Here is a 23,277-nt window from a genome sequence, read left to right as displayed (position 1 = left end):
CAATGCATCACCCCATTCATAACTTCCAAGGCTGGAAGAAACCACTGAGCTCATCTAGTATGCCCTCCTGTACGGAACAGGCCATGGATATGCCCCATAATTTCTGGAGCAGATTTTTTTAAATAAGCCCAACTTGATCTAACACTGGCAGGGATGGAGCCCTGAGAAAACCACAGCATTGACAGCTTTCAGAATCATATTTAAGGTAGGTCACGAATGCAGGCCTGGGAAGGCTCAGTGCCGTTCATGTGTGAGGCGATCCTGCGGGGTCTGCCTGTAGAGGAGCACTCAGATTCTCTGAAAACCCACACAGACTCTTGAGGAATGATTAGAGGAGGGATTTACCAGAACCTGCAGAATAGCTCAGAAAATACAGCTCAGCACAACAGTTTCCAATTTGACGGTTCAAATGTCAGACATGCTAGAGTCCTGGACAACAGACACCCCAAAGAAAGATGGGGTTCAGAATCCCTACAAGGGACCCGATAGCCCTTTTGTCTAACAGCGATTTTAACACACCTGTCAATAAAAACAAACTCTTGTCCATTTGTCTTACTCAAGGAAACAAACTAGGTGAGAGCCACTGATGAAAGAACTTCACACACAAAACGAAAAAAGAAAATTAGACAAAACCACGAAGAGAACAGAACATATCTAAAGAAACATTTCCCTTGAATAAGCACGTCTACGTGAACCAAGGCTGTGCCTTAGAGCTGTGAGGCTTGGCAACTTCTGCATGACGGTTATGTGCACTTAGCACTGACAGATTACGGCAGGAAATGCCAGCTCTGAGTTAGGGCTGGCTGGCCTGAACAAATTAGCTTCACTGAAAGGGAACAAAACCAGATCCAAGTCACAGGGGGCTGCCGGTGTAGGAACAGGCTCCGTTTTCCCGTGGGCTGTAACTGCAGATACAGATATCCACCTCTAGGAGGTTCAGAGGAGCTTACACACTAAACTTCACTCCTGGAAAAACAGATCAACAACTTTTTAGGTCACAGAGCAGTTGAGTGAATTCATTCTAGCTTCTAATGGACACTGATCTCGACTTTAGAGGTGTGTGCGCCATTGCTCATGAAAGGAAGGTACGCGTTTCTCTGCAAACCAATGCACGACTTCCAGCTGTGCACCAGAACTAGAGCAGCCGAGGCTTTGCAAGGCAGTGCTTAAGGAGCACTGGCAAAGCTGGCTGCACTCATGTCTGGCTCCAGCCAGCGGTAGTTCTTGTTTTTATGAGCTCTAAGATCACCTACATTTAAAAATAAGGCCATGTGCAAAAACAGGCCAGTGCAATTGACCGTAACCTGACCTTCGAGTAGAAATGAATCAAGAGGAGAAGTGCTACGTCTAACCTGGAAGGAGTATTTGCAGCTGTACCCAGACTGCCGAATTCGAACCGTCTCCAGCATCCCTGTGTATCGCAGCTGCCTAAGCACCAGGTTGTCATTGAACCTCAGGGGCAGCTGGAAGGAGACAGAGAGACAATGATACTTCACCCAACCCCAAATGTTCCATAAAACTCCTAAGCATCCGGACATGCCAGTTGACTGATGACATGACATGTGTTTGTGTGACACGCAGGATCTCAATAGTAGGATACGCAACACCAGCAACTGGTCCAAGGCTACCAATTTGTTTGTTACTGAGCAGCCACTGGGAAAAACGGCTTTGAAGCATTGCTGATCTGGCTGGGCTTAAAAGGGTAATTTTGGGTACACAGACTCCATTACTCCACAAGCCAGCCAGTTTCAGTCCAGCTGTGTTTATAAACCTATCGTCTTTTATACCAATTCATCTTCTAAAAATGAGTCCTCGGGGAATTCTGCAATTGTTGCATTGGGAGACGCAGTAAAATTTCAATCCTCTCCCCAGACTGAAAAACATACAGGAAAAACATCATGCGAACCAAGTTAATTGGAATAATAAGATTTACAGTGGAAGTCTTTTCCTTTCTCCTTTTTCAATTCAAAAGCTCATATGCCTTTTTTTCTTTCTTAAACTAAAGCTTAGTGCTCATTCATGGCAGACATGACCTTCAAAGCTCATAAGCCCTCTGTTATCTCACAGATGGTAAAAACTCCAAAGGAGACCACTAAAATTATCGTTTGCATGATGGGTTATTTGGTTTATCAAGTCAGGATATGACTGCACACAAACCAAACCCCCCATACATACAGACTCATCCAGGAGGCCCCTCTTCTTCCATTTAGCCAAGCGTAACAAGCTCGCACAGGCAGGGTATTTCCAGCTTCTGGTGGGTTTTACCCAGACACTTAAGAATGAAGTGTGAAACTGCCTCCTAAGTAACATCTCAGGCTCCAGTCCTGCAGCTGTTCTGCAAGATCACCTCTCTTGTCAAGTTCTGGGATTCCAATGAAACCCCAATGAGATGCTGGGGCACACCTGTGTGTCAGAATGGGGCAGTGTGTTTCGGGTTTTGGTATCTGAAGCAGCAATGATTAGCTATGGTGTATTTAGCATCCCAACTGCCAGAGTTCCTGTTAACGAACTGTCAAAATAATGAAATCTGTTACTAAGCATTTGGCAGTGGAAGATCTTTACCTTTTCAGCATTAGACCGAATGCACTTGACAAAATAAGGCTCTGCTTGGCCAAGAGTCTCCATCAGCTTGTTGAGGGATGCCTGCAGCAGAGAATCAAGCTTAGAAGCTGGAAGAGAACCATGTGACACACTGATGTTCCAAATATTTCACCCATGAGAGGACACTCTGAGGAAATTATCAACTTAAGAACTGCTTCTGACAGGGAACAAATCAACTAATACACACAAGGGAAGGATTTTTCTTTCAAGGGTCATTCAGTTCAATTCAGCACCAGCTCCATATCAATCTCTAGATATATTAACCATGCTACACTTGAAAGGTAATGGCCTTTATAGCCAGCATGCAGCCACAATGACACACTTGTCATCTATACTACATGTTAACATAGGGTAACTCCAACCCCACCTTGTACAATCAGGCATGAGGAGCTCAGCGCTAAAGGGAAATAAGCGTTGACTTTGCAATTATGTACGTTACTGGGAGGCCCAAGAGAATTATTGGAGGGTGGCGGAAGACAGTCTAACCACTCAGGCACTCTGCTTGTGTTCAGAAACCCATTATGTGGAGGCCCCTTTCCTCCATTCTCTCCAGAGCCATCTGACTCTGCCCCCGCCCCATTTCTTTTTTTGTGCTGGAACCAGGCTGGGCTATCACTGGTGCATGACCTTAAAATGGAGTCTCTTGGCAGCGGTTGAAATGGCAGAGTTGGCTGCTTTCTTTCAAACCAGTTCCTGCGGTTTGACTGACATCCCTTTGGCCAGACTAGCCTCCCAGGCCTTTTGTAGCTCAATTTACTGTGAAATCATCAGGCTCCAAGGTGGAGGGCAGAAGCAGCACGGCTGAGGGAGAGGCAGGGTACCTGAAGCGCATGGCACCTGAGAGCCCGCTGGGTGGCTGCAAAGCCGAGAGGGAATTTTGGTCCCAGGCCAAGTCGGCGTCATTCTCCCTTGGCTCCTGGGACCAGCATTTCCTGGGGAAATGTACAACTCCCTCACGTTGCGTGGAGGAGAAGCGTGGCTCTGTGCATGGCAATTCCGTGTCCACAGATCAGTGTTGCGTCTGCTTTTCTGTCACGAATTGCAGCAAACCCGGAGCGCGGCCTGTGCTAAAACTCTCAGTTTGGCATTATTTGAGTGATGGAGCTGTTGCGTGTGCCGTATGTAACTGGGATCTTTATTTACCAGGATGCCTCATAATAAAATGTGGTTCCTATTCCCTCCGCTGAACTCTTTACACTTTCTAACCACTGCCTGCAGTGATGGGTCAATCCCCCTCCAGTCCAACCAGTTGAAATGAAGCAATGGGCAGGCACACACTCATTTTGCTTTGTATTGAATTCCATCCTCAGATACTTCACCTGCACTTTGGGCATTCAGACCGCAAGCTCGCTGAAACCGTGCCCTTGTCCAGCCACGTGCATGCCAAGTACTCAAAACACTTACTGGCCTGCTCTGCTTAGCGATACATCGCAGCATCACTTCATTATGGAGCTGGTTTGACTCTAACAACACAGATACTTTCAAAGACATTCTGTTGTGTATTTCTGGCATGCACTAGACGCCTAAAAGGGCATTTTGGGGGATAGAGAAGCCCCAGCCTGTCCAGTTACGTCACAGACTAAGGGTATATCTGCACAGCAACTAGACTGCTGCAGCTGGCCCACTTCAGTCAACTCAGGTTCACCAGCTGTGCCACTGCTATGCTAACGTCCAGGCTTCGGCTGAAAGCTCCTGTGAAGTGGAAGCATCCCAGAGCTCAAAAGCAGGGAAGTTTACCCCTTAGCCCGGGCTAGCCACGAATTCTTCTCTGCCCCGTAGATGTGCCTTTAGACATCCCCAAGAGTATCACAGCCCTCACTTCATTTAATTTTTACTAGACTGCAGTATTTGCTCATGAAGATAGACTGGTGCAAACTCATGAGAAAGCCTTCTGTCAAGAGCACTGCGATAAACTCAGGAGAGTGTAGGCTTGGGTTACACACCGGAAACAAACATTTACTATGCCCTATTTTGGGTCAGAGATTCTGCTTTGTGGCTGCTCCCTGAACAGCCCAACTTTACAGCTGCTCTGTCAAGCACAGATTTCATGAATACTGAAAACTGACCGGAATTCCTTAGGCTACACAGCTCCTGAAATTAAGGCTAGAGAAGTACAGAGGCATCCAATCGGCAGGAGGAGGTAAAAAAATAAAAGGAAAACTTCTATTGCAGTGCACTGGATCAAATGGTTTGATTCACAGATGTCATCACAGCTGGCTGGAAGAGCTGTGATTTCTCTGCACATGAAAATGTACAGTGGGGCAGAAGAGTAAACATAATAAAAATCAGAAGAAAATGATGCCATGCTCTGTTCTCTCCACTCCATCTAGCATGATATCCAGCGCACAAGGACAACGGGCCAGCCACTGCTATCACTGCATAAATGTGGAAAGATTCAGTCTCTTGAGGGGGCATATTAAATTCCACACTGGATCAGTGAAACATCCAGTGCATTTTTGTTTACTTCCAACTAACAAGTGATTAACAAGGTTAACTTTTCCCAGGCAGTGTATGCATGGAAACAGGATAGGAAGTTTACTTAACTTGCTGCCACTGGAGCATTTTAAGGATTCCTGGTGACTGTGTATGTGACTGCATTTAGAAAACAACTGCTCCATCCATTGCAAAAAATTGGCTGATGCACTCTTTAGGGAAAGCAGCAGCTGCAATCGGGGGGAACATTTATCATTCTGTGCGTACAAACATTTGGACCAACTTATGTAGCTTTTTATTATTTTTTTATTAGCTGGATTTTAATTGTCAAACAATTTAAATCTACTTGCAGAAAAGAACACTCTAGGAAATGAAGCTGTGAGCACGCAAGCCAGATGAGGCTTGCCTCTATCGCTGGGAGGGGAGAGAAGAGGGCATTTGTTACATTCATGTTTTGTATAACATGTTTCTAGAAACAAATTCCCAGAGAAACATTCTTGAAATGACCAGGATGACTAGAAAATGCTTTCGTAAAACTAGACCACACGCCTGATTTTAAATGAAAGTGGCTCTGTAATACCACCAAACACTTGTGCATGCATCCCAGCACTTGACAGTTGCAGTTTCCAAGTCTGTATCTAGCGTGACAAGGCTGGAGAAGGTTTTTTTTTTTTAAGCTTCAGTTACCTATAATGGCAGGTTAACTGGTGCAGAATAGCAACAGGGCAGAAAACACTAGCCTCAACCACATCTCAGAATTCACGCGCATTTCGGAACTAAAGCAGCAGTTTTCTCCTTCTGGGCTCTTTCAAGGAATTACCTTCTGACTGGCATGAACATAACTCGACACACATAATACAAGTAATTACACTTTTAAATGCCACCATTTTCTGATTCCCCAAAGAACTCCCCACCTCATTCCCCTCATATAAAGGGGCCCATATTCAGACTTAGGTGCCACGCAATGAGATATAAAAACCTGTGCTTCCTTTGTGTGTGTAATTATCATTGTTCTCACCAGCTGCATTGTGAGGGTGTACAGCTCCTCTCCCCAAAACTGTCATGTTGCCTTTGAAAACAGAGTCAAGCACACCACTTCAGTACAAAATGAAACTGGCACAGGGATAGGGCCAGCGAGGGAACGAGGCCCTGTGTGTGTGTGTGTAAGAGAAATCACGGAACTGGGAGAGGCATGGATGCACCCTTCAAAGACACCAGGGACAAGTCCACCCCTTGGGCAGTAGAAGATTGCCCCTGACAGTAACACTTAGACTGCTTTGTCCACGCTGGTTTTATAATCCCTAAACAATGGGATCTCCATCCCTTCCCTTGCAAGACAAGACCGGTCTAAAACCTCAACACCTGGAAGATTCTCCTGATACGCTTCCTCAGTCTTACATTTCTTATTTTTAATCCCACTGTGTTTGGTTATACTCACCCGAAGCAATTCTCCTCTCCCCTCTCCACTCCGTATGTCCACCCTTTAACTATCCATGGACTGTTATGTCCCCTCCAAGCCATTGCTTTGCCGAGTTACATGCTTGGCTGTTTCCATGTTCTGAGCAGGGTTAAAGAGGAGAGCTCGGTGCCTGGGAGAGCCACTTGGGGCCCCAGGCAGGTGTTTGTTCCGAGTGCCTCCATGGCCAATGCTGTTTCCTCTTGTACTTCTTCACATTTGGAAGAAACACTGTAAATTACCTGGAACTGCGCGCTGATGCTGGGGGGTTTCTTCTTCTTATGAAGGTGGAGCAGAGACTTCGTAATGCGATCATGGAGTGTCAGGTTAGTTAGGTGCTTGAGAGATTTCACCTCCAACAAGTGCTGCCAAAACCCCAAAATAAAAGCAAGAGAGTTGATATATAAAGAGAACTTGGAGTGCGGGTGACCCACTTTCTCCTGCTGCAGCCCCTGGCTAGCCCATAGGGCTCCCTTAGGGTACCAGCTCCAGGCAATACCCCCTGGAAATAAAAAGGGAACGATTGACAACCGGGTATTCCTATGGTAGCCACTAGGCTGGTCACTGTGCCCATTATAAAGTCCCTGTTCCAAAGATCTTATGGTTGAAATATGCATGACACAGCAGCCAAAGGTTGCGTGAGGGGGCTGATGAGTGACAGTCATAGGAGCATGTCACTTTGTAGATTGGCTCTTGTACATGCACAGTTTTCATGTCTCTTTGATGCTCCACATTAGCAACAGTTTAGAAGAGTCCACTTAGGTTCAATTCATACTTTGTGTTCGTATATATGATGCGATAGGGTGCTGGCAGGCTAGGTGCCAGCAAAGACATAGACTCCACCCCCATCCCAGCTGAACACTGACGACAACGGTGCTGGAACCAGTTTGGCTCATCCATGATTGTAAAACAGGTATTCGGATTATCAGAAATCCCTGCCATCAGAACAAGTCTGTTCCCTCTCCACATTAGTGCAGTGAGGTGCCATGCACTTTATCAATGCAGACTACTCACTATGCAGAATGATACTTGGTAGTTTGTGATCTGGTCCACTGACTACCTGAGACAAAGTGAAACTGTTTAGTTCCCCAGTCTGCCCAGAATAAGAGCCAACAAAATGAAAGGAGAAGTCTTGCATTTACAAAACAGGCACCTCACAAGCAGTCCGAGCTTACGTTTTCTAGTTCATTTTTAATTAAATCTCATTCTTAGTGGACAGCACATGGATATTCTTTTGTCAGAGCAGTGTCAATGACGATCACAAAATGCTCTACTTATATCACTGACAAACAGTGGTTCTCATCTTATACCTTCAGGCACAGTAAGTACTGCCACAATATAAAAGGAAACATAGAACGGAAGTTATCCAATATGTACAGCATTCCAATATTGTTATGAACTAACTGTAAACATTTTCCTAGGAAAGGAAATCTCCACAAAGGAAATAAATGGCCTGAAACCTGCTCTGTATATACCAAATACAAAATTTTTTGGAGTGATCCCTGGATATTTCCTTCCACTTAGAGACATCAATTGAAGTAGGCCTAGCAAACAAACAAACAAGCCTCCCTCAACCCTTGTGCTGATATTTTCTCTCTCTTTGCTTTCTTTTAAATTCACAAAATGAAGTTTAAAAAACAACTAGCAGCATCTGAGCAGGAAGAAATTCAATATCTGCAGAGCTTTCTTTCAGGACACATGAACATCACAGTCACGGAGAACTCACTAACTTTCATTTCTCTAAGATAAAGAATAACTTTATAAAATTCAGGTATTTAAAAGGGTGTCATAAGGCAGAGGGAGGGAACTTGTTCTTCCTTGCCTCTGAGGATAGAACAAGAGGCAATGGACTGAAATTGCAGCAGGGGAGGTTCAGGTTGGACATTAGGAAAAAGTTCCTAACTGTCAGGGTGATCAAACACTGGAACGAATTGCCAAGGGAGGTGGTAGAATCTCCATCACTGGAGCTATTTAAGAAGAGGTTAGATAGATGGCTTTCAGGGATGGTCTAGAAAATGCTTGGTCCTGCCATGAGGGCAGGGGGCTGGACTCGATGGCCTCTCGAGGTCCCTTCCAGTCCTACTCTTCTATGATTCTATGAACTTCAAACAGAGGAGGCTGGAGTTGATCTGCACAGTTCTATGACTAGAGCAAGTTTGTAAACCATTCTTTAGGGTTACGTCTCCATGAGAGGTTTTCCCAGCAAAACTGGGCTTTTGTCAGGAAAGGCCATGGAGCGCCTACATGCAAAATGCGCTTTGTCAACAGTTTGTTGACAAAACCCAGCACATCCACTGGCACTGCTATATATCTCCCTGTTCAGGATTAATGCCTCTCTCCCCAGAGTTCTGTCAACAAGACAGCTGTGTAGACACTCTGGGGCCCTTTTGTTGACAGACAGAGCTTCCAGTTCACCGGGCAGCAGAGCTTCTGGTTAGCCTCTCTGTCCAGAGAGGGCCAGGCAGTCAGTCTGCTCCATCAACAGAGCGAATTGCACTTCTGATCTACGTTTATGGGTACGCGCAATCTGTTGACAGAAGTTTGGCTGGGACATCCTTTCTGACAGTCACTTCTGTCGACAGAGGCTTCTCATGTAGACTAGGCCTAGAGAAACAGTCCCCTCAAACTGGCAAAGTCTACATTAAACACTAGTTAACACTTAACGGCCGTGCACACAGTATTACATGAGTCCTTATACACTCCAGGAAGAAGAGAGCTAAACGTGTTTGCTCACTCACCTTTGGAAGACTGGGTTTGGCTTTGAAGTTCTTGTTTCGCCTGAGGAAATAATAAAAGGGTCTCATTAAGACAGACATAAGGGTACTGAATGGGACTGTCTGTCTGCTGCTGAGGTGTCATTTTAACCCTTGCCTGGCAGAAGCCGAGCATTCCCATTAGAAGTCCCAGTATCTTCGGCATTAAGTGCCAATGGCCAAAATACCCATGTTGGAAAGAGGGTAGGGAAAGCATGTTTAGTAGTAGGGATTCACATGCACTAACGAACAAACCACCAAGAGCTTTGCTTCCCTGTACACTGCATAAAACAGCCAGGTTTAGCATGCTTTCCACAGACCTTTCCCTCCATTCTGTGCCTGAGTGCATCAGAGAGGAGATGGTGGGATAAAAGGGAAGTGGATCGGGATTGCTACAGACAGTGAAGTAATGGGGCAGTTGGTTGGTTGTGAAGGGGGGATCTGTAGGTTGACCCATCTGCTCTCACACATTACACCTGCCTCCGGCTAGGCGGCAGCCTCTTCTGAAGCCTATGATGAAACTGTACAATCAACCAGCACCGCTTAAGAAAGGGCCACTCCAGGTTCTCAAACTGCGTTAGATCATCTCTGCATGTAGCACCCGTGCCCCAGCTAGCAGAAGCCTTCTCCACAGTGTCACTATAGAGCACCCGTCACATCACCTGTCCTGAGCACTTCTTCCCCTTTTCCCAATCCCTGTCACTACTGACAGAGCCAAGCTCATCTCTGCTGCCCTAGCAGCTCATGTTCGTTATTACCCACCCAGCTCAGCACACCCTTGGAATGAGGCCCACACCCGCTCCTTTGTACTAACATGAGAATGCCGTGGGCCCTCTCCAGCAGCTTGCTGTTGGCTGAATTAACAAATATCCCATCTTTGTCTAGGAAGGAGGTAGGACTAGAGAGTCGGCCTTGCCGGATTCCCATCCTGCCTGGCCAGCCAACTCCATAGGTATCACTGAAACGAGAGAGAGTTCAGTCGCAACATGCCTTTAAAAAACACTTCCAACAAAAGCAAGTGGTGAGAACAGTCATTCCGATTGCTGAAAGGTTCTAAATCAGCAGACTCATTTCTGATTTTGTGACCATAACTCATTCAACATTCCTTTTTACCATTCATTCACTCCCATGCGTTCACAATGCCAACACCTAGACTTCAGCTACTCACCAACTCATATTTCAAAGTATTTTCAGAATAAAATACTTATAAAAGAAGCTATTAACATTTGGGTGAGCAGGATGCATAGATGCAGGAAGTAGAGGTGCAGGGGAGTAGCACCCCCACGTACTGGGTATCCCATCTCCAAGCCCTTGCTGCCCAAGACCCTGTGACCTGGGGCCCCTTTGCCCCACTTGGCTCTGCTGTTGGACCTCCATACCCCACTAGAGTGCCAGCCCCCCACATCCTATGCAGTCCTCGTGTGCCAGCTGGCCAGCCCTGTGCCCAGGGGCTCCACTTTGGGGCTGTTCATGCAGGGTCCTGACTGCTGGCCCCAGCTCTACTGGGTGGTGAGGCACAGATGGGGCCGCAGGGGTGCCACTCAGCAAGCCCACTTCAAAACCTGTCCCAATGCCACAGACAAGCAGCCTACAATTCTTTAATTCACAAAGTGATATTTGGATCTGTAGGTAGTTATAAACCCCTAAGCACATTTGGGTTAGGAGCTTAGAACTCAGCTGAGCGTTTTCCTAGAGAGAATGAAACTGTTTACGGCTTTTGGAAATACGACAAAAGGAGAGTTTAGTCTGGGGTCCTATGGTTCACAAACCTTGTAGGTACGGAAGACAAAGGGAAAAAACAAAAAATTCCCATCAAACAGGTAAATCGAGAAGAAAGAAGGGTGGTACCAAGTGCCTCATCTCCTAAGTCGTGAAGGCCCACAGCTTGGCTCAGGGAACAGTATGCCAGCAAACTACAGAACACAATTGCCTTGTCGTCAGATCATGATTCCTTTTACACCTCCTCGTTTCCCATCAAATTGATTTTTGAGGCATGTACGTTCTGAAGAAAGATTTCACCATGGACTGAATCACAGCAGAGTCAGTTCTGGCCTGGGAGCCAGGACTCATTTTTTGAGCAGTGCATAATTTAGAAAGAGGTAGGCAGAGAAGGTTCAGCCTTCAGTTGCTCATGGAATTCCATCTTTGGTGCTTTTGCAGAAGGGCTCTCAGCCTTTACAAGTCTCTGACTGCTGGAGAGAGTCCGTGGAGAGATTCCGCGCACAGGATCTTGAGCAGCTGTCTCCACTTAGAGGCAAACGTGTCCTGGGCAAGGAAGAAGCTGGAATATCCAGCTTGAACGAGCACTCTCCTACCCCTCTTCCCATTGGAATTGCTTCAAAGCGCCCACGTTCTGCTCTTAGCCACTTCCTGATAGGGGAGGGAAGTGAGGCTTCTCCTGGGCAGGCCATGCTCGGTGCCTCACACCATGCGCCCGAGGAAGTTGGTGGGGACTCGAAATGCTGAATGGATCTCAGTGGGAGAGGCAGATAGATGAGCATATTGGGATGCAGCAATGGAATCACCTCTCAGGGTGGCTGTCTAGTGCCTGAAGGACTTGCTCGAAATCTTGCCAGAATGGGATTTATGTAAGGAAATGTGCATGGCCTCTAGCTGCTGGGGGAGGAGTGGTCTACCCGAGAGGTACCTTGGGATTTGCTGGGCAGGGGGCCTGCAGCTGGCCTGAGGGCGGGGGTGGTCATGCTCAGAGCTGCTCTGGGTGGTGGGGAGGGGGATTGTGGCTCCAGCCAAGGGATGGAGACCAGGGGAATCTCATGGCTCCAGCCATGGGGGAAGGGCACAAGTGGAAGGAGCGTAGCCAAGGGCGAGTCTCCGTCAAGGGGTCTCTGCCTACCGCCCATGCCTGCGGTTTAGAAGCCCAGCTGATTTAAAAGGGCTAGCAGGGCCGTCGGCCCCTTTGTGCCCCCACCCCCAAGAGGGCCTCCTAACGAATACCAAGGAGACAAACAGAACAGCTACATCACAGATGCTGAGGTGAAGCTACACACAGAGCTCTGATTCCAGCCACAGGCAGGAAGAGGAAACAGGTGAGGGGGACGTGATGCTACTTCCTATACCCAGGGAGGGCTCTGGCCATAATGCACAGGTGCTGCCTCTCCTGTGGTCAGTGATAGGCAAAATTCTCCATCCTTCGGGGTTCATGATCTCACAAAGCAGAGAGCGAGACTGATCTACAGCTATTCTTCTCACTCTCCCTGCACGGCTAGAGAGCATGAAAGTTTCTGCTGTACCGAAAACAGAGCCACCCTGACAGGCTTTGGTTAGGGATACCATGTTTTCAATTATTTGGTGGCTGCTTCAGGCTGTTTTCAGACATGCTGCCTCGCTTCTGCTTTAAAGAGAAGCCCTTTTTCCAGCCAGCTGCCGTAGTACTCATGTGGAAACCACAAAACCACTGCTTTGGAGAGCTGAAGGATGTGGATTCAGCAGAAAGTTCCTCTGCAGCTATTCCTGCATGATGTCATTGCTCAGATTTGCATTCAAAATAATGCCTCAAGCTACACTGCAAGGCATATGGTTAAATTGAAACCATGAGTCTCCTCTTAACTCCAGACAGTTGCAGAAAGCACTGAATGGTCTGAAGGAAGCAATGATTGTTTTGAGTATGAACTTCTCAGTTAAAAAGGGACTTTTAATTAATCCCCCCAATACAGCGTTTGGTAGGTCATTATCTTAATTTTTGTAGACAGAGTTTTGCATGTGGTTGTTAAAATTACACTAGAGACCTCTACAACTTAAATTAAAATTTATGATATGAATGAAATAAAAATATTTGTATTATAATAAATGTATAACAATAATGAAATAAGTCTTGTGGCACCTTATAAACTAATAATAAAAATCAGCCACGAGTGACATTAAAAATCTGATGCATATTTAAGCTTGGCAGAAGTTTATTTTCATTCATAAGTGCAACAGATAACATGGGTGTTTATTTTTAAGACAGTTTTCATTTTAACGGATTTAAATTTTCACAGTTTGTGAAATTATGGGTAGGGTCAAACAATTACTTAATCAGAGTGGAGGCTGAGATTCAGAAAAATAAGGGTTTGTAAAGTTTTAAACAAATTGTCAGTATCACATTAAAACACACAAAATAAATATCCTTAAAACAAGAAATCACATCCAGTTTTCACTGTGTACTCACTAGTACATTTGCAATAAGCCAAAATAAACATTCTAAATCCCAAGATTTTGGCTACGATTTTTTGCTACTTTATCTGAAAGTTCTGACCATTACACACAGACATATTTTTTCCAATCTGTGTAACTACAGTGAAATTGATGTTTGCTGACCATTGCCAATAAAATCGAATACTTCCACGTCTATACATATTTAGTCACTGACCAGCGGTGCTGACAGCCGCTGAGGGCTCTAGGGCTAGCCGGCTCTGCACTTTCAAAGGGGTGGGTCCAAGGGCAGTCAGGGACAGTTGGGGGAGGGATAACTCAGTGGTTTGAGCGCCAGCCTGCTAAACCCAGGGTTGTGAGCTCAGTCCTTGAGGAGGTCATTTAGCAATCAGGGGCAAATAGATTAAAAAAAGATGGTGCTTGGTCCTGCCAAGAGGGCAGGGGACTGGACTTGATGACCTCCCAAGATCCCTTCCAGTTCTATGAGATGTGCATCTCCATATATTTTCAGAGCTGCCGCTGCTGCCAAAGTAACAGAGGTGGCGTCTGTAGCTCTGGGCCCCTTGGAAATGCTGGGCCGAGGGGCAACTGTCCCCTTTGCTTCTGCCCCCCACCAGTGGGCTTGCCACTGCACTTTGAACTTAAACACCACAGGATACATTGCATGCTAGTTTTAATTCTGAGGGCTATGGGGGACAGAAATATTTAATGGATCAGTAGTTTACTACATATTCTGGAAACACAGATTGTGCACTGAGCTGCGATCACTTAAGACACAGTGCTGGGTTAGAGAGGCATGCACTAGTTCCCATACCTTGCACAAGTACATTCTTGGCCAGCCACTGAACAAAGCCCAGCACTGTTAATACAGGAGTGCTAGGACTCTTCCAGGCAGCTTTGTTACTCAGTGATGAGAATGTCACAGGACACAACTTTTGTGGATGAGGGAGAGAAGAAAAGTGGGAGGGGATGACAGAAAGACCGTCCTTACCCCTTGAAGTCTTGGTTTGAAATGACACTTCAGGCAAATGGAAACGGCTCAATGATCTTACAATAGGGCTCTTTTCAGATGACCACACCTTGTGGTTTGGTTGACAGTTTATGTTCACAACTGGTGTAACGGAGGATGCCGCACATCAGGTTGGAAGGGGACTGGTAAAAGTGATGCATTTGGCTCTGCACATACCTATACCATTCCTGGCAAACGCCACACCAGTCTACGTTAACAGCCAGATTCTGGCACCCTTATTTGCAATGTGTGCCTCTTAAAATTTGATTGACTTCTGAAACCAGGTGGAGAGACCTTTAACTAGTCCCGCATTCCGACGGCATCCAGCTTCCTTGATAAATTATATGTAAAGATCGCTCAGCCACCAATGAAATGCTGTCACCGCTGATCTGCAGCACAGCTTTGGCTGCACAAGAGTTTATTGTGGCAAGCGGAGAATTAAATGTACAGGTGGAGAGAAGGATAAAATATTTTTGTATTAGCTAGTCTGGTGATGGAACATTTTCTGATCACCTGAAACACTAACAATACTGCGAACCTAATTTTGAAACAAATGCAAAACCCGAGTGAAATATACTAGGATAGCCTCGTCTCACATTAGGTTTTTTCGTGGAGTATTCGTTTGGTATCAGGATGAAGGTAACATTTGTTCAGAGTTTTTAAATTACTATTTACTTAAAAGCTTGGAAAAATATTCAGGCATTCAAAAGTCTGCATGTCCCACTAAGCCTGATGGGTTTTAACTTGAATTTTTCTAAGCTTTAACTCCTATCCTGACATCCTGGGTTGACTTTCAGGGAATTTATCTGGCGTTTCTTTGATCCAAATAAATGCAATTGACAATTGCAAGTAACAATGAACACAAAGGTCCATCCCTTTGCTCTCTCTGTTCCGCTGATGGAGGAATAGGGATTCCACTCCAATTGCACTGTACACACCTCAATTACAACATCATACGACAAACAATAAATGCACTATGATTAAACTGGTTGGAGCTGGATCCATTATAGTACTGGTAGAAAAGGTTCAGAAAATAAAAAGTCTGCTATAGACACAGCCAGTGCATTCATGTCACACACCAGAGTGGGTTTACTTTCAAGAACAGAAGCTAGAGTTTGGCAGAATCCTGTAACTGCAAATTTACCTGCTCCATACCTTCTGGTGAAATGGTGCCTTGAGAGCCACGCAGTGACTTTGCAGACCTATTCCTTTTCTTACAAAGGGAATGGCGCTGCTTCCCATGGGAGAGACCTTGGCTGCCCCAACAGGACAGTGCTGGCTTTAAGGATAAGCCTCACTGGCACACACTGATCTAATGGAGAACACAGTTTTGTGGGTACAACTGCTCTTTGGTATGTCCAAATAAACTCATTTACAACCCAAGATTCTTCAATTTTGTTTCAGCAGAACTTTCGTGCCTGGTGACATTAAAGTTCTGCTACCTCCGGGCTGTCAGAGGAAAAGTGGTTAGGGATGGTAGGGTGTCGTAAGTGTAGAGACGCTTCACACCGTTTGATGGGGAGGATTACACAGAGCTCATAACTTCAGAGAAAAGATCGTGGGTGTTATTGTAATTGCTTTGCGCAGGCCCGAGGGAAGAAAGGTGACTTCCGATCACACTGATGCCTCCAGACTGGAGTCTGTGCTGGCCCTGGACCAGTCCTTCACTGAAACGTAAAGGAATTCAGGGCTGCTAGAATGACACTCTGCCCACAGCCCTGAGCTGGAGACTGCTGGAGCACTCTGGCCATACCCTGATGCCAAGGGCCAGGAGCAGGGATGAAAGCTGTCCCCAGGCAAGGGGAACCCTGACAGGTTTGGTTAAGCAGGTGGACGTCTCTGTGTCTGGAACAGAGCAGCTGGGGCACAGAGGACACGCAGATAGCGACAGCCTGTTTCACAAGAGACTTCATTCTGAAGATGGACCACAAAACCTACTTGGAAAGTGGTCCTGGTACTCCTTAGGAGCTGCTGAGGCCTAGCCCTGACACCCTGCATGAGCTATGTCCTCTCTGAAACCTTGCTGGAAAAATCCAGAATTGGACCGTAGGCATATTTTGTAATGTTAGAAATATTTCTAATGCCAGTAGTAGAATAACTTCAGACCCAGACCTGTAATAAGACAGAAATGTAGATGACCTGTATTTCAAGAGGGTTTCAGTCATTTGTGATCTTTATTTCAGTAACTAGGATTCCTTTAACATTCCCGGAAGAAATGTATCTACAGATGTTTGAAACAACACACACAGCCAATTTTTGGGTATACAACACTAACCAAGGTATGTCATGGGACCTTCCTCCTACAACAACACAGGTGCACAGTGCTGTATATTATAAAACATGCAAATACTCTTTTTGGCCCAAGAACTGTGGGTAACTTCTAACCTCTATACCTGTAACAAAACCACTTATGTGAATGTTGAAGGTGGAAAACATTGCCTGCTTCCCCATAACATTACTTCAGTTTATAGCACACTTCTCCTTATAAAAATCACCCTCTAAAATTCTTGCAATTTACAATTACAGGATTCTATGTAGAGATCAACTTCTCTCTGATTTCTATTGTCAAACCAAGTCCAAAGACATTTTGATGTGCCCACATGACAAGGGTAAAGAACACAGATCGTAGTTAAAGAAACCAGTTAGCTGGGAAGAAACACCTGCACAACTGTTTTGCAAGAGTTCAGAAAAACTTCTCCCCTCTGGAATTAGCAATATCTGCTCATCTGAAGAGTAGACTTACCGCTGGGTTTTCTCATTGATGGTGTTAACTCCCTGAAGATCTGAAAGGGGTGTTCTTGGACTTTTCCGGGTAATACCTGTGGCAACATATTGACAAGAAGAGGTTTTCACTACCCTTTTTTGCACTTACAGCACCAACAGCTTTTGTTGGCTGCGAATGGAGAAGAGCAATATCTATTTGTTATGGCACATGCTGGGAATACAAAGTAATGGGTTTATGAAGGAGCCATGGCTGATGAAATATCAACTGACTACTAACTTCTACCATGTCCTTTCACAAGGAGACATCACTTACAAGCAATTCAGTGCACTCTAGTCTACCTCTTCCCCAGCACCTGCACATACAACATGAGAACACTGTGAAAGCAGGATGGGAAGAAAACTACCCATCAGTCATGACTGGTAGAAAGTTCCTCTGCTTCCTGTCAGTCAAAACACTCGAAAGCAGTAACATGAAAAACACTGAATTGTACCAATCAGTCCATCACGAAGGGAACTGGCTGGGCTAGAGACAGAAACAACCAGATCACTACAATTATCAGTAATTGTTTCTTGTATCTCACCACTTCTCCTCCTCACAAAATGAACGGACACTGACGCACCAAGCAGTATGCTGTAGAGGGTAATCTCATCTTCTGCTAAAATGCGCCCTCTAAAACTAACGGGTTCCATTTTCAAGGCCTGATAAATGTGTGAGGAGAGAAAGTTGCCTTAGTGACTCTCTGAATAAGGAGTTGGCTCTTGCCCTGTCTTTGTCTACTCCTGTCAGAATTTCCGTAAAATCAAGTGACACTATCCCCAAATTCCTTCCCCATAAGCCACAAAACATACCCTCTCTAATGCCTCTTAGGTCTCAGAGGGAAAGCGTAACTTCAAAAACAACAACTAGCCCTGTGGTACCTTGGGCTACAGCCACACTGGAGCAGTAACTCGAAGTAACTTAAGCAAATTGCATATGTTATTTCAAATTAACTTATTTCAAACTCGGTGCCTTTCAAACAGCACTGAGGGTCAAAATAAGTGGCTACTTCAAAGTCTCCACTACCCCTCTCACGACAAGGGGTAGCAGAAATGTAATACTGTGGTCGAAACAGCCCTGTGTTTAGCCACAGGGCTCCTATTTAGGGATACAAATGTATCCCTAAATAGCGACCACAGTGTAGCCACAGCCTTAGAGACTAACAAATTTATTAAGTCATGAGCTTTTGAGGTTAACACCCACTTTGTCCGGTGGGTTGAAACCAGCTCTACTGCCCCTGGAGTAGTAGGAATTGGACTTCTTGCTGTAAAGAACTTTGTGAGGGTGTGCCTGAAGAGGAGACGGAGTTGACTGGAGAGGTACAGTGGAAGTGGACCAAGTAACCTACTCCAACAACTTCCAGTGTCTGCTTGTTTTAAGAAAGAGGTTCCCAGGCAGGTAACTAGTGGTGTGGCTGATCTCCGAAGCGGGGGGGTAGGGGGAAGAAAAATTGCACAGTTGGGACTGTGGTGAACAGGACTGACCGATGCCCTCAACTGCCTCTTAGAAAGAGAGGCTGACTAAGCAGAAGTGGGTAATCCTCATTTTTGCTGTTTGCCTCATTTCCCAAAGGGTTCCTGAGGCCTACGAAAGATGTACTGATAGTACCAGAAGAGCCCAGATCTTTTAGCAGCTTGGATTCTACAAGACCATCTTTTCACTGAGGCATGTAGATTCTCAGTGACCCCATATTTGCCCTGGAATTCTTATAGGTACAGAAAGGGGAGTCCGTATTCTTAGTGACAAACTTGTGTCCTATACAATGGAGAAACTCCACCCTATTTTGTACTTCAAATGCAAGACCCAGGGACCAGAGCCAGGATGCTCTCCTCACAACTACCAGTGTGACCACATTTCTGGAGGCTGTGCCAGCCAAATGTAGGGCAGGTTGGTGAGATTTTTGCAACTGACTTGACCTCTGTAATGATGGACTAGAACTGATCTCTCTGGTCTTGGAAGAGACGTTCAATGATGTGTGTAAATTCTGAGTATGAGGTAAAGTTCTTGTTGGGTCATCAAGGCCTTACAACCGGCACTAAAATGGAAGAGTGGCTGATGAGTAGCTGTTTCTACCCCATGAGTCTAGTCTCTTGGATTCATTGTCTTTTGAAGAGGGTCTAGATCAAGTCTGATTGCTCATTTCGCTGGTTGAACCCACCAGGAAGGAATCAGAGCTTGGGTGCAAAAAGATGTGTTTCGTCCCCTTTAGCAGGGTGTCGCACTTTTTATCTGGTCTCTGATATGTGGACAGCATTATAGTGGGTATCTGCAACAGCGTATGTCTAAAAAATAACAATGCCTCTTTACTGAGTAAGGCAGTTTTGTCTTTTGGATGGATATTCATCCATCAAAGAACATTGTGACTCGGAGTTCCTCTAACACGTTTTAGAAAAAGTTTGCCAGTATTTTCCTGAGATTCTGGAAAGTCTTGAAGTTATCAGCATTGGATGGCCATGGTGGTATTACTACCTTATTTAGGGTTGAAGTGGAATCAACTTGAGGTTCTGGGTCCCACTGCACATAACCCAGTATAAAGAAGTGCACATTGCTGATGGGTAGATAATTGGTGACTCTGAATTGGATGACAACTGCAACCTCTTCCTGATATTGTATAGAACTGACCACCAAATGGCCACAGGCATCCCAGTAACTACACTGAGGAAGAGGGTAGGGTTAGGGCCACAGTGATAATTGGTCTCTGTCATGCCTGGTAGGTTCTCTATGGTTGTCCTTGTTAAAAAACCTCACAGGAGCTTAACGATATGGTACAGAAATAAATTGACAGGCTGAAATCTCAGGGCCCAATACATCATCTGCAGAGCTAAGTGGAGATGCCTCAAGGAGACGGTTGGTGCCGGCAGTGGAAGGCTTAGGCTTGCAGCTGTCTGGACACTAGCAGAGCAGCGGCTCTGCTAGGTCTCTGTAGAATGGAGATTCGGGCTCATCCAAAATAATGAGACTCTTTAGAAGACAAATCTGGAAGGAGCCAGAGGGCTCTGACAGCCCAGGCAAGGCTTGGGTTGCTATTGGAGGTGCAGCTGTGGACTGGCGAGATGGAGACTCGTGCAGTACGGGGATGGATGCAGGGTCCTGTCTTCTTTCAGATGCTGTACTGAGCGACGCATACTGTGAGGGATCAGATGCTGCTGCTGCAGGAGGCTCCCAGGAAAACAGCGACACAAGGCTCCGCACTCCTTACCTTGCTGCAGCAGCAAACTTAGGCAAACCCTCCAGGGTACTCTCTAAGGAGCTGTGGTCTCCCGAGAGCGGTGCTTATGGGGTGACCTCTCTCTTTGCACCACTTCTCTGGTAGGGACAGTATGATTTCTTCTCTCAGACATCTTTGTCTTTGTGGCTGCAGATAACACTGGACAGCCAGGAGTGCAAAAATCATATCAATGAAATACACTGAAAATGAACCAGCAGTGCTCCAGCAGGCATCAGACTCAAGCTCTCTCCAAGCGAACTCCTCATTGCTCCAACCAGGCTAAGATCCAGGGCACACACTGCAACTATTGTCACGAGTGACGTTTGGACGGCGTCTCTTCAGTACTGGGCAAAGGAAACCGACCATACTGCTGCGCGTCTTGCTGTGAAATGGACGGGGGTGGAATGCAACGACAGCTCACCAGCTGAGAACTCCAACTGTGTTTTTAATTTGCCCTCTCAACTAGCAGGTGCTCCTCTCCCTTGGCCACAAACTCCTCTGACCAAGGAGCATTTATTCCTTCATTATATAAACAACTCCTTCCCAAACAAAGGATCAGGCACTTGTGTGCTTCTCCATTCACAGGGCAGATGCAGACTGACCGCCTAAGCTAAACTGTGGTCACAAATATGATTCTAGTCGCTAAAACTCACTTCCCTCTAAGGGCCCATTTTCCCTACATCAACACTAGCCCTTTCACAAGCTGGACTGAATTGTCTAATTGGTCTTTCCTATTGCTAACAGTTGTACTTCTCTGCTTTGGGGAGGAACTGTGGTCACTGGACTTTCTATGCCCTAGATAGAAACATGAGGGGATGGCTAAACCACTGTGCAATACTGTTTGTTTTATGACTCAGTGTGAAGCCCTATTATATTCCTTGGGATTAACTTGCCACTGAAGCGCCCCTGCTTTTCTCTTAGGGAATACGGACAAATCAACAGAAACAAACAGACTAGCTGTAAGCACGGTAGTGATTAAGTAACCAATGTAAAGGTGACCATCAGTAACTGGCCAAACAGCTTGAACAGTTAGGGCTATTACTACCCAAGGGAATTTGGATTCCCTAACTAACCGTTTGGTTAAACACCACTTGTAATTTACACTTATGACTGGACCTGATTCTTACAATTCAGAATGAGAGGACTCGAGAAAACGATCCATTTTTCAGAACTAGTGAGGATGTAACTGTTCAATTTCCAGGAAAAACTAAGCCCAAGTAGTACCACCAGTGAGCATACAGGCTCTTCTCGAACTTCAGAACGCACGCTTGAAGACTAGCAACTGAGTGAATCCAGAAAAATCTAACGCCCCAGCATCAAATCATTAAATGGGTTTGGAGCTGAATTTACTTATTTGGAAGAGAACATTTTAGGCACTGACTAATGGCAGCACACACTATGGAGAGATGCACAGAAAACCTGAACACAGAAGCAGCTAATGAACTGCTTGTTTGCCAGACCACCTGTTCTCACCCAATTCACAAAACAGCAGCAACTGTAACACAGATCACCTTTCCACTCGGTCACCCAAAGATGGATTTCTTACTAGGAAAAGAATCACAAGGCTTTGGAAGAATGAATTAGTATTTAACACTGTTGGGTTTGACCACAATATACATTATTTTTACACAAATTACAGGATATAGTTAAATATTCTGCCCTGAATGGCTTTCCTTCCTTCCATTTTAAAGCAAACCATAAACCACCTGCTCAAACAGCTAAATAAGTGCAAATCTTCAACTGGATTCGAGTTGCTTTACTTCGGCTGCTTCTACACTCGTCCCCTCCCATTGGAGATGGCATGGTAATGAGGCAATTTGAAGCAAGCTAGTACTAGTGAGCTACTAACGTGCTTATTCAGGGCCTCATTAGTATAAAGGTGGCCATGCAAATTTCGAAGTGCGGCCTTTGAATTGAAATGAACAGTGTAGATGGGGCAGCTTCGAAATAAGCCCCCCACCTCGACATTCCCTTATTCCCCCAGAACTAGATCAGCATAAGGGAATGTCGAAGTGGGGCACTTATTTCGAAGCTGCCCCATCTACACTGTCCATCTGCAATTTGAAGTCAATGCTTTGAAATTCATACAGGTGACATTATGTTAATTAGGCACTGAATATGCATATTAGCACCACATTAGCCTGCTGAAAATTGTCTCATTACCATGCCACCTCCGACAGGAGGGGGCAAGTGTAGAAGCAGCCTTTCACTAGTATTAAACTATTAGGTGCCAACTCTTAAAAGCTGTGTCATTCTCTAAGCATATCGATTATGAAATTCTAGGGGTATGTCTACATTACACTTCTGAACATTTCACAGTCGCAGTGGAAAAAAATCAAGGAAAATAGTCAAGTGTAGACAAGGCCTAAGTGGAGAACAGAAACCTCTCTCTAGACAGTGTAAGAAATCTGTCCAAGAACATCCTTCTGAAGTGGTAACAGACATACTGTACTTACCATCGTATTTCTACCATGTGGAAACAAGCCTTTCGATGTTTTGTTTAGGCATATCTTACAGGAGTTTTAAAGTCTATGTTTTAAGATGGAAAGCATACATAAAGTCTCCTTTACAGTAATGCTCCATCTCTGTAAACTCTATGCAAACTGACGAAGGAATATGATGGCACAAGACCTAAAGCCTCTGAACAGGCACCAAAATATACATAACTTTTTTAATTCCCTTTTCAAGCTTGATGACCTCTCCACCTGCAACAAGGCAAACCTCAACATTACACTGCTGTCTTATTCCTTCTTCACAGGGCTGGCTACTGGATGCACATCATGTCAGGAAATAGCACACAGAGCAGTTTAAAGAGCAAACTAGTATTGGGGCGTTCTGTGGCAGGCCCTTTACATTGTTATAACACTGAATCTCCATGCGCTGCTCTTTGTGACAGGTGATGTT

At 45.4% G+C, this 23,277-nt stretch overlaps 1 protein-coding gene across 6 annotated transcripts in view; it reads right to left on the bottom strand.

Annotated features, from left to right (window-relative positions):
- Positions 1 to 23,277, bottom strand: part of MYO9A (myosin IXA) — a 325,415-nt gene that overhangs the window by 51,399 nt on the left and 250,739 nt on the right. For all 6 annotated transcript variants that reach the window (XM_075007302.1, XM_075007303.1, XM_075007305.1 and 3 more), the window contains 6 exons: positions 17,148 to 17,223; positions 10,058 to 10,201; positions 9,229 to 9,268; positions 6,733 to 6,855; positions 2,563 to 2,643; positions 1,353 to 1,463 (listed from right to left, as the gene is read on the bottom strand). In XM_075007302.1, the coding sequence (XP_074863403.1) occupies positions 1,353 to 1,463; positions 2,563 to 2,643; positions 6,733 to 6,855; positions 9,229 to 9,268; positions 10,058 to 10,201; positions 17,148 to 17,223 (575 nt within the window). The remainder of the gene's footprint in view (positions 1 to 1,352; positions 1,464 to 2,562; positions 2,644 to 6,732; positions 6,856 to 9,228; positions 9,269 to 10,057; positions 10,202 to 17,147; positions 17,224 to 23,277) is intronic.

This window comes from Carettochelys insculpta, chromosome 12 (assembly GCF_033958435.1).
Source record: "Carettochelys insculpta isolate YL-2023 chromosome 12, ASM3395843v1, whole genome shotgun sequence".
NCBI classification, from domain to species: Eukaryota; Metazoa; Chordata; order Testudines; family Carettochelyidae; genus Carettochelys; species Carettochelys insculpta.
Note: the sequence above shows the minus strand (reverse complement) of the source record. Positions and strands in the feature narration are given on the sequence as shown.